Source organism: Poecilia reticulata, linkage group LG2, assembly GCF_000633615.1.
Source record: "Poecilia reticulata strain Guanapo linkage group LG2, Guppy_female_1.0+MT, whole genome shotgun sequence".
In the NCBI taxonomy this organism is placed as follows: domain Eukaryota; kingdom Metazoa; phylum Chordata; class Actinopteri; order Cyprinodontiformes; family Poeciliidae; genus Poecilia; species Poecilia reticulata.
Window position 1 is genome coordinate 39382312 of NC_024332.1, and position 17026 is coordinate 39399337.

The window sequence follows — 17026 nt, forward strand, 5'->3', positions numbered from 1 at the left end:
TGACAGCTTCGCCCTAGTTGTGCTTTTGTAATGAGTGACGGGGTTTGATAGTTGGGAGGTACACATCTGCAAAACAGCCTGTTCTGCTGCAGTAAAATGTATTTTTCTCTACTTTTATTACCTAACATATCTGCTAGCAGACATTATGTTCCTGCTCATAGACATGCAGAGAAGCGCGCACTCGAACACACTTCCACTATGTGATAATGCCCTGCACAGGCCTATAAAGACAGAAATAAAGCAGTCAGTCAGTGACATGTCATTAACTTAAATCACACTTTTATGTCTCCTGCTCTGCTTCTCTCTCACCCATCTCTCTTCAATGTCGCCGTGTTTTTTTTCCCCCTTCCTCCTCATTCTGGCTTCCCTCCCTCTGTCCTTCTTTTGCCTTTGCTGACAGCTTCCATTCCCGCTTCTCTCCAGCCCTCTCTCATTTGCTTCTCTCCGTCTCGCCTTCCTTAAATCTTCCTGGTGSCTGCCTCCTTCAGCGGCTCCTTCCTCACCTTAATCCCATTTTATTTCAGCACCGCAGCTCTTTATCAATCGCTTCTTTTCAGTACCGGTTATTATTTCTCTCACCAGGCCTGCGAGGYGCTCGTGTCCAGTCAGGTAGAGCTCCGCTGGCTGTAGCGGTAGCTGGTTATCAGGGAAAAAAGCTCCATGTGTGGGTGAAACATCAGAGCATACGTCTGTTGCCTGTGTGAGACCTTGACTGTTTTCTGCTGTTGTGCTCGTATTGCTTTGTGTAAGCGTGTGAATTTAARAGCTCTCATGCTGGTGTGTTGCATCTGCCTGTTTTTGCTGGGATGAGAGGAGATGATATTCTTGTCGACTCCCACTGCACTCCTGATTTAAAAAAGGGCCAGCAGCTGAGGCTCAGAAACGGCACATATAAAACTCCACGATAATAAACCTAYGGCTAATAAGTTTTGCTGAATGTTGCAGAGCTTCAGGAAGCTCATGGAGCCTGTCGCTGTTTGTTGTCGATGAATTATTTACCATATAGAGGCACTGTCGCAAACGTCACTGCATTAAACATTCATTTCCTCAAAGACTTGAAGAATGTCACCATCAATCACTGTCAASCCCTTTCTTTCTCTTCGTCTCCATCCCTCTCTACCTTTCTATTCACTCACTGGTCTGTCATTTYGTCCCTCTTCTTGACCTTTTGTCCATTTCTTTCTCCGTTGTCCTATATTTTCCTCTTTTAGCTGTTTAAATCTCTCCTTTTTGTGTTGTGAGCCCATATTCTCCTAGTACATCTTCAAACAGAAGTGGTCACATTGTTTGGTTCACTTTGTTTTCCATCATTATTCATCACAGTGCTGTATTTTTGAGGCTTATTAGATTAAAACTCATTTGTCTCTGTAATAAACAGCACCGCTTTGATCTGCAGCGTGCTTTCATTTAGCTTTTTTTTTTTTCCATTTGGGAGAGCTCTGGCTGAATTCCCCATACAGAATCGCTGCTCGGTTAAAGTTATGTGTCAACTTTTCAGCCGCAGGATGAGAAAATAATGAAACAGGGTTAAGGAAAARCATCAGGAAGAGGCTCTGTTGTGTAACACATCAGCTCATGTCGTAACAAATCATTCCAGGATCAAACAAGACATTTTTTCTCCTACATTAGCCTAACATTGACTCTTAATTACCTCACACCCATAATTATGATTAGGTGGAAGCTCTTTAGAATGTTATTATGAGGACTTTGACTATTAACAGGGTCAGGATCACCTAATATTATACAATCATCACAATATTTTGCACCTCCTGTGTATTTTAACCTTCCCTTTGCTCTGCTGTTCATTGATTTATGCTACACATCTGCACCACTTCTACTGAACTGATGAAACTGCAGCATAATTATTGCATTAAAGACCCAGTTGCAACATTGTTTGATATCACACTGCTCTATTCTGTATTGTCTGTACTGATGAAGTTCCTGATGCTAAAAACCAAAAGTGAAACTGACGCATGACCTTTTTTTTGATTAGTTCAACTGAAAACTATCAACGCATTGAACTTTTCTTAAGGCAGTCAATGGAAAAGAAATGGTGAAAAGCTGTATTTCATCAACAAAATAGATGTTTAACATTTSTATTTGCTCAAAAAAGCAACATTTTATGGCACCAAGATCCAGATGTCAAAATCCACTGTCAYTAATCTTAAGTGGAAGGGAACAGTGACAATCTATTAAGTATGATTTACATACKTTTTGAAAGTGCAAAGTTAGGCGGGTTGATTTATTTTACTCTGAGTTTCTTGAGACGACAAAAGGATGCTAACTACCAGCACTGCTACAAATGTTACATTATATTATAGATCACTTATTGATCAAAACCAAAATCACATCTTTTTCTTACCAACAAGTGTACCTCCCATGTGTGCAAATATTCACTATWGTATTYCTGAGAATTACCATAAGCAGGSAAAAGCTTGCAAAGCTGGAGGTATTTTCAAAAATGTTCTCCACTGTCACTGTCTCCTAAAAACAAAATGTTTTGTGTAAAATCAAACCTAGCCAGAACAATCTGGCTACTATTGCTGTCGGTGTCCCAGCCTCTATTCTAAAGCACGTCGTATTACGGAAAAGAAGAGAGAGAAAAAGACTTTAAACAGCTGTCCAGCAGTTTGCCCAGCACATTTCCAAACCTCAGCTGTCAGCAGGTAGATCCTCCAGTCTACGTCTCATGTGTCCTCATCACTACACATCAAATCTCCATGTAAATCTGCATGACAGTCTGACTTAGTGCTTCAGCGAGACTTGTTCTCACTGTCTTGATTTTTTGGATGCAGTGTTGCTATTGTACTCAACTCTGTCATCAGCTGTAGGTAAATTTAAGTTCATGGTCAAGTTTTAGTTTTTCCATTTGTTTTACAAAAATGGGACCTATTGCTTAACATTACAGAATCTTATATTGCAGGTAGACATTAAAAAATGTCATCACCTTCTTAAAACTACTGGTCTAAGACATTTTTTGCCAAAAGATTATTTAGGAAAAAAATTATTTTTGGCAAAAAAAATTACTTGGGTCAATATTTTAGAAAGGTGGTGAAATGCTTTATGTTTGAAAGGCTGCATAGCGATGAGATCTAGACTTTGAAACCATAAAGTCTATCAGCATTTTATTTCCTCTCAGTGCTTAAACTCTGGCCTGTCTTCAGGCTTGACTTTACAACCTAACTAATTGGCGGACCATGTTGTCTATTTAAAGTTTCCATTAGCAACTATTTCTATTGTAAATCACTGCATAGTGAAAAGCAAACAGCTAAAAGTTTACAGTGCATTGAAATGTGACTCCATCTGGGATGTTATCCAATTATTGACAGATTCTTTTATAACTCCTAATTATTCCAGCTATAGCTTCATTACCGGTACCGGTTCATGTGGTCCTCTGGAACAAAATATACTTTTATGACTGTCAAAATGTGGATTTTATACTTAAGATATTCTGTCTCTCTGTTTCCTGTTCAGATGCTCCCTGCTCAGAGCTGCAGGGCTTGCTGTCAGGGCTTCTCCCTGACTCTCAGATCTCGGCATCCTCTATGAGGGACATCCACGGATCAATGGGGGCAGCCCGACTGGTCGCCAGCCGGTCGGGTTGGTTTCCAAACCCGACACAACCCATAGCTGGAGAGGAGTGGCTACAGGTCTGTGACTTTAACTTTGGAGAACAATGCATGTATGCAAGAACGAGGGCTTTCGCTCACTAATTTCTGATTCAGTCAACAGTTTTGCTCCTCAGTTGGTAAGCAGACATGACGCTGCCGAGCTAATTTGTAAAATATCTTTTTAAATAGAATTGTTTTCAGGTTAATTCTCACATGATGTTTAAAATACATTGTTTTAACTTTTAGTTTAGACTTTAAAAATACATTAATAATGCATGAAATAGTCTAATAAGGCRGATAACAAAGTGTTCTGGTGTTATAAACCTTTTCCTGATAGTATCCCCTCACATAAACAGTGTAATGCAATATAATATTTGGCAATATTCAAAGTTTTGGGCACCMTTTTGTGTTTTGRTTTTTTCYCTTTCACCTTTGCCATTTCCTAAGAAGTAAAGTGTATCCTGAATTCGTTTCAAATCAAGATGTTTCTTAGATATTTTGTGTGGAAATCACTGTGTCATCCACATACATTTAGATTTAAACATTTGATTAGACAATGACATTAAGTTTTCACAAGAAACAGTACATGTCCCGGATGTACAGTATGTCACCTAAAAATGAAGTTGTGGCTCTCTTGGTTGTCTTTTTCAGGCTGTTCTGATGTCTWTGTGCATTTTTATATGTAAAATACTACACATATGAAAATATGTTAAAACCAAACATTYTGATCATATTTTCATTTGTACTTGCACCTTCTTTAAGTTACTGGTACATTCAGTGGGCACCATCTGTTTTTACTAATATCATAAAAATGATTAATGAGTTGCACTAAATGAACTGATGAGGCATCTTACTATGTTTCTCTGWATTGCAGGTGGATCTAGGTGTGCCCAAGACGGTCCGAGGCATAATAACTCAGGGGGCAAGAGGCCTKGAGGGCAGCACAAGCGCTGACAATAGAGCTTTTGTGAGGAAGTACAAGCTAGCTCACAGCTTGAATGGCAAAGACTGGAGCTACATCATTGACAGCAAAACTGGCTTTGCTAAGGTAAATAAAAATGCACATTATCATGCACAGATGCATGCAAAATTAATGATCTTTCCTCTGCGGTCAGTTTCTCAACATTTACTTTCCCCATCCCTCATAAATATCCCACAGATTCTCCTCTTCTCTTTCCTTTCTGTCCGCTTTCTCATTATTGTTTTTTTTTTGTTCAGTAGGGAAAAAAAACAGTTTTATTCCAGCTTCCCCTCTGAAAATAATTGCATTTAATCACCTCAGCCCTCTTGCTTCTGTCTCTGCCTCTATYCCTTTTTTCCTTCACTCTTTCTGTCTCTCATCCACTTGTTCGCTCATTCCCTATTTGTCTCTCATGGGTGTTAATTAAAAATGTCTTTTCTGCATCACTACTCAACACTGCTGGCAGTCTAACGCACCGTGAGACAGGGCTCTTCATTCTCCTTTCTGAGACTGTCTTAAAACGCTTTAATAGCACTACTGAGTGTCGGGATTTTCTACTGATGTTAAAAATCCTGTTCTCTCTCATCTGCCTGTCGTTTTAAATGAGCATCCTGGGAAAATCATCAGAGGKTTTTTTTTCTCTTAGTTTAGAAATCTTAAAGACAGAATATACAGCTTAATCCATGAAACCAATAGCAGTCTTGTCTAGTCTCGTCTAGCTCTAGGTTTGTAATAAATCCTCTTCTTTTTTCTTTTCTTTTCCTTTGCCAGAGGCTGCTGCCTCAAAGAATATTTGAAAATCAAAAGCAACACACTTGTTATTTTCTATGACACATGTCACACTGAGAAGAGAAACAATGCTGATTAGCTGTGCTGCATGACTTCAGACAGTCTTACTCTTTCTTTGTCAGTGAGACTTAAAAAGGAGATAGTAATTTACTTCTATCCACTTCAGTTTTTTTGTGAGTATTGTCAAAAATTGGCACATCACCAAACACAATCTGATTTGACACTTCTTTGGACAATAATGTTTCTAATCTACTATATAAACTTCATTATTTTCCATCTGCTTAATCAGATTTTTGAAGGGAACAGCCACTACGATACCCCAGAAGTTCGGCGGTTTGACGAGATTGTTGCTCAGCACATCAGAGTTTTTCCGGAGCGATGGTCACCTGCTGGGATCGGCATGAGGGTGGAGGTTCTCGGATGTGACCTGCCGGGTAAGAGTTCACACACAGAGTATGATTTACAGCCCTGAACTGTTTAGGTCAGGCTTCAGTCTTCCGTGGACTGTATCCTGAAACTTCTGTATGAAATGCACCTATACTTACAATACACAGGACCTCAGGGGCTGAAATTTGAAACTCTTAGTTTGGGGTCTGGTTGCAGCCCAGAATTAGCACCTGTCAGTGTCCAGATTTGTAGGAGAAACTTGAAAATAGTGCCAATATCCAAACTTCAGAAATATGAATTTTTAACAAAGTAGCCGCAATTAGATGAGTTATATTTTATTTGACCAGGTTTTTGATTAAATAGCCATTCATCTCTTGATGGATTTGTCAATGAATGAACATAAAATTAAGCAAAATCATTTATATGTGTCTCAAATGTGGGTTAAACACAACCTTTTAACTTTACTAGCATGTTTTTTCTGCCTGAAGAAACAGATTTGGAGTTTCCCCCGTCAGAGTCCGACTTGAATGCAGTAGAGCAGGGGTGCCGAAGTCCAGTCATTTCTCTAAAAAACCAAAATCAAATAAATGGCTCGGTACTAGGCCTCTGCAGCACCGAATGACATGCTGATGAGGGAATTCAGCAATTTTATTCAGATGTGTTGGAGATACGATGCATCTCTACGTTGCAGATTAGTAACTCTAGAAGACTGAGCTTGGGCACCTGAGCAATAGAAAATATGAGGAGGGAATTAATGATCAGAACTGTGACTCACTAAAATCAGAACTTTTCTAACCTCCCAGACTTGGATCTCATCACTAAAGATAAATCAACATGACACCAGTGGGAACATAAAAGCTGGTTAGTGATCCTTAGAGGGGTTTGATTTCTTTAGTGCCAATAAAGATATTTACACTGACTGCAAAATGTACATAACAGATTGTATTCCAAAAAAATTGATTTCATTCAGTATTTCATTAAATTGATCTAAAAGATGGTCAAGATGAATGTGGTGGTTATGTTTCTGGCGTATACAGACTAGCTGTGAAGAGTAATTAGACCCTTTGTAAGTGTTGGAAATACTCCATTTTGTACTTTATGCTGCGTGTGTTTCATCATCTTTAATCTTTATTAAAGTGTAAGATYAGAGAAGCTCCAGTTAAAGAACAGCAGACTGTATGTCAAAACATTTATTTTCATTTTCCATGGTGTGAAGTGTTGCATCTGTTACCTTATGGCACAAAGGATCAGGAATTAGTACAGGTCTCTGTCTCCCATTCTTTTTCTATGTATTTTATGGTTAAAGTTAATAATCTTACTCCATAGGAGGCTTTTCAACATGTCTGGACAGGGATTAAAGCGTCTAGGTCAGAGGACATTTACTCATTGCTGCCAGCTGCGCAATTCATTGTGCTCACAGCCCATTTGGTTGGTAACATGTTCCTATGTGTAGCAATGGATTTGGTGCAGTAAAGTTGCTGAGCTATGGTATTCAGTCCATAATCAGAGCTGTTTGAACAAAAAAAATCAGGATTTTTCTTACTTAGCTTGAAATATTCTTCTACTTTAGGATTAGTGTGGAAGGAGAGGTGATTTAGCACAGTGATGAATGTGCGCCATCAATCTACATGTTACTTTACTGAGCTGTGAAAGTACAATTTATTATAATGCACCATTGCTGTATGGACCACTTTAGCTGTGGCAAGCAATTCTTTTCCCTGCTGTGCAATCATTTTAAGAAATAAAGCAAGCCATTGTACCAATGCTCCTACATTTATGGCCTAACTTGCACAATAACAATGCGCTACATAAATTCTTCAGCAAATGAACCAGAGACAATGGATGGCTTGTCAGTAAATCTGTAACATTTTTTTTTCTCCTTAATGTCCTGCGCCGTTGTATAAAATAGTCAGAGCTTAACTTGCCATCCGTTGCTCCTCTAAAAATGCTGCTGGTGTGGCTCGCCTCTGGTTTTTGTTGCCTCTGATTACACTACTTTAGTCCCGTTGTGGCATGTGACAGGTGAAGACATGAACAGGAAACGACACGTACCTGCTCCCAGTGGACACGATTGGGGCTGTTGGCTACAGCTGACGGATACAGTTGTGTATTTCTGAACTTGTGTGTGCATGCTGGGTGAGAGAAAGTGCCCAAAGGGAGCAATATATCCCAGATGTGTCAGACTCAACCAGTAGGCTGCTTGTGATGGGGACACTGGAAGAACAGGAGAACACTCTGCTTGTTTTATCTTGAGACAATGTGGTTCTGGACACATTTATTGTCTAAAAATCATTTTTAAAAATTCATGATTTATTACAGCACCATGATTTCACTAACAATTTCAGAAGAATCCAACTAGATTAAATGCTTTTTTTTCATGTGTTTTTATCAGCTGTACCAATAAATAGCATCTGATGACAACATTGCCAGTGAGAGAAAAACACCTAAAAATAATAATAAAGGCGTTCACAGATATTTTATTTGCTATCAGTGAGGACATAATTGTAGGTTTCAGTTCAATTAAGAAGATTAGAACGGCTCATTTGTGAGGGGAAATTAAAACCAATCAATTCTGCATTTAACTATCATAGCCATTGCTTTAATTTTTGCCACTAATTTTCCTTCATTTTTAGTGAATAAATCCCCTAATGTGCAAACAGATAAGCTCACATTAAAAAACAATTTTAAAAAATTGTTTTTTAAGATAAACATTATGCCTTTTGTGAAAATGCAAACAGTCAAGCAGCCTCTTTTTGTTCATATGCCTTGTTTACGATTGCATCTGATGCAAATCATAAGCAATCAGCTGCAAAGATCAACATCTTTACTGCTCTATGGCTGCAGCGATTGTCTGCTGGTCTGGCTGTCTGGGTCTGCTTGCCAGATGTTCGCCCTCTGGATGTAATCTGTGCATTAGACATGATAACAGTTCATTCCCACTTCACTCGAACACCATAGCAACTGCTCCTGCTACCATCCTATAAATAAAGCCACACAGCGAGATAAGCGTACTTCTTAACTTTAACTTTCACCATCTGTTTTTGGCGATGGAAAACAACATTACGTATGAAATCACAGTCATTTTCCTGGAGATATAAGTGACAACAGAAGTACCTATTTCCTTCCTGTTTGTGTTTATTTTGTTCTAGAAGAAAAGATGAATTTAGCTGTGCATCTTCCTCAGTCCACTGAGCACAGCTGTTTACACAGAAGAAACGGCTTGCAAAAAAAAAAAAAAGGCAGAGACATTCAACTCTAGTGGGCTTAAGTGGGCTTCTCCTATAAATTCACTCTACACACAGACGGGGCTGCAGATTGGAAGAGATCTGCAGAGCTCAACAAGAGGAGGGCCACAACATTTGATCTCCATGCTATTTGTTTCTCTTGCTCCTTTTGATGCAGCTTAGGTCACACACTCATCAGGTTCATGAAATGTTTTGCTGCTGCAGATATTTCTTTTTATAGGGCGGAATACAACATAAAGCTTGAATGATTTTGAAAAACAAGACGTTTGAACTTAGCCTGAATAATATCTAATTCACATAGCGCCAAAATTCTTCATCAGCTACTTCTGCTTACATATTTAGCACAATTTTTGGGTCAAATGTCCATCAGACATTTAAACCAATGTCTGATGGTTTAAGAGTCTGCCTCAAAGACAGACGCTTAAACCACCAACAAGCTTGTTACATGAACATCTGATCACTGCTCTTGGCAAAAGTGGTAGAGTTCATTTAAATTGGTAGATTTCCTGGCTTTCTAAGCTTATTCCACAAATTTTAAATTGAGGTTGAGGCTTTGGGTAGGCGACACCATAAGCTTCATGTCAACCAATTTTGACGAATTTGAGATCATTTTTCTACAGGGATGCCAAATTGTATCCAATGACATCTTGCCTTTGATGCAAGATGTCAAAAAAAAATTGGTCAGAATGTTCAATAATCACTTGGGCTTAAGCCTGTAATGAATTGGAAACTACATGAGAGACAGTGAGACGTCAAAATATTTCCATGTTGAAACTCAGTCATATTATAACGTATAACTAAACAGGGGAATAAAAATGAAGCGTTGGAAGTCAGCTGAAAAATTTTGCAGGAACCTTGTTGATGACCAAAAAAATGTGGTTTCTTTCCAAACTATCTATTTTACATTTAACCAAATATTGAAGGGGGTGTCTGTATATATTTGAGCTTTTACTGCATACATAGTTTACACTACTTCTGTATTAAAGAATTAAAGTTGTGCAGATAATACTTGCTTTTAAAAAAGTCATTATAGCTGTCCTTTGTACTCTCATGCTCCATATTATGGGGTACAAAAAAACACACATTTTTTTCTTGTTTTAAATAAATGGGAGTTTTTAAATAAATGGGAGTTTTTTTATGGAAAGAATAAAAAATATGCAAAATTTCCAATCCTGGTTAGTGTTTAGGCTTCTTATCATTGTAACAAATGTGAAATAATAGGGAAGTTTCCTTCCAGCTCGACTTTGGCACAAATAAGAAACAATCTATTCTCCCAAATTACTGAACTACTTTTAAAAAAACAACCAAAGTAGTTACTCATGTTGTTTACTTTATTTACTATTCAAATATACATGCAAAGAAATTGCTTTTCCATTACCACCCTTGTATTGTTTTCATTTTCTACAATCAAGTGCACTGACCTAACAATTTCCTCACATGAGCGAGACAATCCCAGCTCCAAAAAAATCCAATACAAAAACAAAGAAAGAACAGATTCACTGGTTCTTCGGGGACACACAATAAAATGTAGTTTAGCATCTCATTATTGTGTAAAAACCTTCGGTGCAAACACAGAAACAAAAGCCAAAAGATTACTGCTCATTTCCAATCATCCACGCTAGCTACGGAGGCAACGTGTAATTTAGGTGCTGTAACCTCAACTATTGGATGTGAACCGAAAGCTTACGAGCTGCCAGTTCCTATCATGTTTTTAAAAGAGTGAGCTATCAGAACATCTGCTGCGCTCACGTCTCTTTCACTCCACACCTAGCTGTTGGCAGCCACGCAGGCGGGCACAGATGTACACACAAATACACACTCACACCTGTTTGGCATAAAGGTTTTAAAGGGTTAGCTCTTATTTGTGTCAATACATGCTTCATTTCTCATCGGTGGAGTTACTGAGGAAAGTAACTGAGCGATGGCAACAAATAACGACTGAGAGTGAAAGCGCCTTGCATCCTGAATCCCAATGAAGCTAATAGTTTTGTCTTTGTTCATCAGCTACTTCTGCTCGTAGCATCATGGAAAGTCTGGGTGCTGGCAGCCCGACTCTGAGAATGCCTTTTTGGCCTCATTCGTCCAGCAAAACCACAATGACGTGGCAAAATGAACCCTGTGGTTATACAGCTACTAGTTTGCATGACTCAGGGCTGATGGATTGTTTCTGATCACTTCCAAGTGAAAAATCTCAGAATAAGGCAGTGATACATTGACAGAAAGTTTCTGTAAATCAAGCTTAATCCACAAGCTTAATCCACAATAACCCCTAGTATTGAGGTGTAGTCTTAGATTAAAAGGTGTAGTCTTAGAGCAGTACAATCTCACACATCAAGTAAGTCACAATTATCTTCAAAAGATTATATAAAACAAGCTTGTTTTGTATAAGTTATAAAGTAACTTAGCAATCAATAACCTCTTGTTTACCTGATATATAAAGGAAGCATAAATGGACCTGTTTCTCTTGGCTGCTCTTTAAAATTGGTAATACAACAGAACATGCCATTGAGTACAACATACTTTGTTTAAACGTACCCATATTTACAGTCAGATCACTAATTAAAAGTTAGAAGAATTTAAATTTTAGGATGAACTTAGTCTTAGTTGCTTGGACTCAACACTAGAAGCTTCTGAACTTTTCCTGAACTTTCTTAAGATACTTTAAATAAAATCACGAGGTGCTTACCAAACCCTGCCCCAAAACATTTTGGGTTCATTCTGGAACGGATACTTTTAAGGGCTTAAATGATACTTTTTGGAGCTTATCAGGTACATCGGTTAAATGTGTATTAAACTTATTGGCTGCTTTCCTCTAACTTTACAAGGGACTAGATTTTTGCAGTGCTGTCATAAAAATCTATAAAGTTCAATGTTTACCACAGCTCTCTGTGGTAAACATTGGCATAATAAATAGTTATTATGGAGAGCTGGGGAAGCTGGGGAAGCCATGAATGCCGTTTTCACACCGGGAGTGCCAAAAAGCTGCAAAGACTTTAGTACTTAAGAAAATTAGCAGAGAAAATACTTATTTTACTGTTAGTTTTATTTTTAGCAGATTGAATGGAATGGAATTCAAAACAAATGTAATTATACGAGGTGAAGGAAATGGCATGTGTGTACTTCGCGATTGAAAATGTGTGAAAGAAAAAACAAACATCTTTACTTTGGGGTTTTTTCTCTGGACAAAGTGAGTCCAGAAAAAGCCTTGAGGACGTGCTGCAGATAGTTTGAGAACATTCTGGAGTTGTTCTGCTGTTCCAGGTTTCCAGCCAATCATATCGACTCTTGCCAACTGCGAGTTTGTGCGTGTGTGTTGCTGAGTGTCAGGTCCAGCTTTGCTTATTACTATCACATGTGAGTTGTGGCTGCAGTTCAGACATTCTCATGTGATCAGGGGGATGTGTCCTGAGTTACACCCACTCACTCATTCCCTTCACGCCCGTTTCACTTGCCAATAACATTTAAAGCAAAGTTTCTGGAAAAGCACAACACAGGTATTTAAGAAAACAAATGGAAGCTGATTATATTTATGAAAAATATTGGAGTCAACACTAAATTGAATGATGAAATGTTTTCTGTGTACGTTGGATGCTTTTTCACTCATTTGTTTCTTACTGCACATGGTATTTTAATAAAAAGAGGGGCTTTCCCAAAAATATATGTAGCGTATAAGTAAGGCTGTAAAGGTCTGATGCTGAGAGATTCATCATTCTTTAATTGATCATTAACCGTTTTCTCTTTATCTAATGTTACTTTTCTTATTTATCATAGATTCAACCAAAAACATGTGTTTTTGTGGAAGATTGTCATTAATAAAGGGGAAAGAAATCCAACTAAAAACTGTTGCTTTGAGATTTCTGTTGTTTCAACAACACTGATTTATCTCTTTGGTTTAGGAGATTTATGCCTGCAAGTTTAGTGGCTTCACAGGGAAAAACAACATTATTCTGTACGTGTTCAAATAGCAGACATGAGAAATAAGGGAAAGAGCAGCCAAAGTTCAGAAATGTTTTTGAAAAATCTTCTGAAAGTGCAACAAAATTGTTCTCAAGATTTTATGACTGTAATTGTACATTAGTGCATTGTATTTTAGTTAATTTTTTTCCATGTTTGGTTCTGACGGTGTTTGGGTTACTTTACTTTGATGCAATATGATGTATTAAGACCATTGACCAAATGAAAATAACAATGAAAGATATTCATTGGAGCCATAGAACCACATTTCCTTACAGCACAGTACGAGAAAGAAAACAGCTTTAAATCAGTTTTTTAAGCATGTCCAAAACATCCCTGATTAATTTTACAAACTGAGCCATAGTCAGTACAAAAAGCCAATAGAAACACACGACAGACACACATTAGACATAATGGAAATTGATTTAAAAAACATACTAGTATAATTTGTGAGTTTAGTATTGTGCAATAATAGCCAGTGTTCAAAAATGTGGATTGCGCAAAACAGCATAAATGTTGTAATTGTGGTCAGATGAGTATTTCCTAAAGCCTGAGACGTTATGCTGTTAGAATCTGTTTTCGTTTTTCATTTGGTTTGTTTGGAGCAATGCTGGTTATCAGTCTAACAGCTGCAGGGAGGAAAGATCTATGTTAGCCCTCCTTTGTGCATTGAGGATGCTGCGGTCTGGCTCTAAAGGAGCTTCCCAGTGTTGTATGTGTTGTATATTGAGCTGCAGACATTTTATTATTTATAATACAAAGAGAGCAGTTCTGTAAAAGCAGATATTTTAGAGGATTTACGGTTTTGACAAAAGACTTAAASAAAGATCTTAATGAAGGATTTATTTCTTTATATAAATCTGGGTAAAGGCTAACATACTTCCAATTTTCTGGACTGAAAAATAATATCCACACAAGTTAAAGCCATCCAAGGCTGCTGCCAGACTCTCATGAAGTAGGTTCATTCCAAAAAACAGAGTAAAGATAATAGAGAATCAAAGATCCAGGTTGTACTCCAACATGCCAGTACTGTGACAAAAGACAGCTGCGTTCTGCCCCTGGCTTAGATGTGTTTTCCAGCAGTGACACAGCAGCAGCGGGACGTTTTGGTGCTGAGTGAATGAAATTTAAACCAGCAAAAGCAGATAAGCTTTTCGAGTCATTTCTAACAATCGTTGATTTACTTCAGGACAGTCCAGCAGATCTGCTGCTTCTCTTCCCCTCATGTGATACTACACATGGAAGCACTTAGAGTTGGGCTAAGGTTCACTGTGGTTACCTCTGTTTATACATGTCTGTGTGCAAAAAAGATCAAACTTTTCCAAAATAAATATTTCGCTTTGAGTCGCCGTGCCTTTACGGAATTTCCCAGATATTTGCCTATTTTCTCCATTTTCCATTCTTTAATGCAGCCATCTATGGTCTTTTTAATATCTCGTGAAAAAAATTAACTCTCATACAGTGTGATCTGACGGGACTTTCCTTGATTTGAAGAGGAAATTACGTAAATGAATTATGGAGACTTTCTGTCAAGCTCCTATGCCTTTCAATAGAGCTGGAAGCAAGTTAAACAAAACTGAAATTTCTTTGTGTAGCCTAAACAAAGCCTGAAATTATGCTTTGAACACAAAGGGTGTGTGATGGTGGCTTCTCCATGGCACGCACATATAAAGTGACAAAATAGAACAGAACAAATTGAAGACATCCACCTTCGTGATAATACAAACTCTGGCTCAACATAGCTGAACGTAGCCTGAAAGTAATTTTCAATGACATCTGAATACAAATCTTAGATATGAACTGAGAGACATTCTCAATCTGTAAACTGAAAGCTTGTAAACATGACTTAAATTTCCAGTTTCTCAGTGTGAAATAAGCTTTAGGTAACGAAAGACTCATTTTACTGTACTGAAGGCAAACTGCAGCTGATCATCAGCGTAAAAATGCACATTTTTAATGGTGATATCACTGTCCACGTTATTAATGTGGAGAATTATAGAGAGTGATCCTATGAGCAGCCCATGAGGGACACCATTAGCTTCAGTAATGGAAGTTCAAGTGAAACCATCTGCCTGCCTGCACTGATGTCAAGCCAACTAAATTATGATCAGAGAGGCCAATTCTGGTCAGTCTGTGAATCAAATACCTCTCCAAAATATTGCTTTTTTATTACATTACTTTTGTTTTATGTTTTTTTTTTTTTTTCTGAAACTAAGTCATTTGTCCAACATTGCGTTTACAATTTGAACCAGAACCTAAATTACCTTACATGTTGTAAGTTTGCTACACAGCCTTAGATGTTTCAGGGTTTCAGAAACATACTCTTTTATCAAAATATGTTTCGGGGAGACCTTGGAGAAACTTTAAATAATTATTATTGCTTTCTTCACCATAACCTGACGACACTCTTAACTCACTTTTTTTTTTCTCCACACTTAAGCTCATTTCCTTTGTAGCCAAGATGATTTTCTTAGCCATTCATTGCCAGAAGCCTCGTTTTTATCAACTCTCATCTCCTGACACTTAAGGCTACAATTACAATCACAGACTTTGTGAGCTAATGAGCAATTCACTGCCAGTAGTTTCCTGACATAAACAGCGTCCTCACTTTTAGCATCTCTGCTGTCAAGATCACGGCTTTTTGCCTTTAGCCACACTTAAAGCTTCATTATTGCTGCCTTTTTGAACCACTGTCACATGCTTATTATTAGGTTAGATACAGAAATTGTTCTTGCAACTAAACACAGCATACTGTGGTCCAGTGCATTGTCTTTTTGTTCCACAATAAGGTACTTTGGCAATTAGCCTTTTAAAAAGCTTCCCCATGAAGAACTCATTTTCTCAACCACTCAACCACCAAAGCAGGAGTCGTGATTTTGTCTGGCACTTTAAGTTTCATATGACTCAAACCTGCAGATCTGCTTTTTAGGAGCAGTTGTCTGATTTGCCATTCAGACTACCACCATGATTTTCATCCAGAATAACACTCAGGTTTTCCACCATCACCTCGAATTTAATCTAATACTTTAACACTTAAATGCTCTGCTCCCTGTAGTGCCATAACTATAAATGTTCTCACTATTTTCCAAGTTTCCTGTCTCTAAAAAACTAATGTTCTGCGTGGCGTGCTCCCAAATGTGGCACAAAGTTTAACTGTACTTACGTTTTCAAAGTTTGTGAAACTACATATATATTTTTAGCATAGCCACTGCACTCTTATGATATTAACTGTTGTTTACTAATTTGCGCTTCCCCATTTTTGCCAAGATTTCTTTAACAGGCCACCATAAAGAGGGGACAGATCTTTCACCATTTCTCTTTGGACAATCTCTAAATCTTTTATAGTCATGAATGCTCTCTCAACATTTCTCCTTTTCAGCTGATCCCACAGATTTTGTTATAGGATTTATGTCTGGGGAAAACCAGACCTTGGAAGACATATTATTTTGTGTGTAGGGACCAGTTTCTCTTCATTTGGCTGTATGTTTCTGATTAATATCTGGTTGTAAGATGCAGTGATAAGTTTCAGTTTTCAGAAAGAACCTGAGTATGCAAGATTTTCAAAACCATTGCATAATGCCATACAACCAGAAACAGAAAGAGGCCCACAGCATCACAGATTCCTCACTACACTAAACAGTGAAACTTTGTTTCGATCCAAACCCACCTGGAATATTTGCTGCCAAAAAGCGCAGTCTCATTTAACCAAAGCACGCAATTTTAATAAAAGACAGAAAGTTTATTTTTGTTGCATCCCTCCAAAAAAACTGGTTGGCATGTCTTATCTGCAGTAAACTTAGAAGTTGTTTTTTTTTTTTGCTCACTGGTTACAATTTTTTTATATTTTTTTTCCTATTAAGCCATAGATCCAGTTGTTTAAAACAACTTTAGAAGTTGGTAAAAAGTTGTGTAAAAGTTGTTACTCTAGTTGTAAAATAGGAAAATTTAGGTCAGCATGTGTTTTCCTGTTATTTCCTGATTAATGAAGACAAACACACACATAGCACAATACACATTTTTTAAATCTTTTTTTTCCAAAATCTCTTTCTCTTTCTTACTGTTTATTCAATGTCACATGC

The 17026-nt window shown here is 37.8% G+C and overlaps 1 protein-coding gene across 1 annotated transcript in view; it reads left to right on the plus strand.

Annotated features, from left to right (window-relative positions):
- Window positions 1-17026, plus strand: part of LOC103460449 (neuropilin-2-like) — a 124752-nt gene that overhangs the window by 66998 nt on the left and 40728 nt on the right. Inside the window, exons 9-11 of the mRNA XM_008402625.2 lie at window positions 3475-3650; window positions 4486-4659; window positions 5651-5795. Coding sequence (XP_008400847.2) covers window positions 3475-3650; window positions 4486-4659; window positions 5651-5795 — 495 coding nt within the window. The remainder of the gene's footprint in view (window positions 1-3474; window positions 3651-4485; window positions 4660-5650; window positions 5796-17026) is intronic.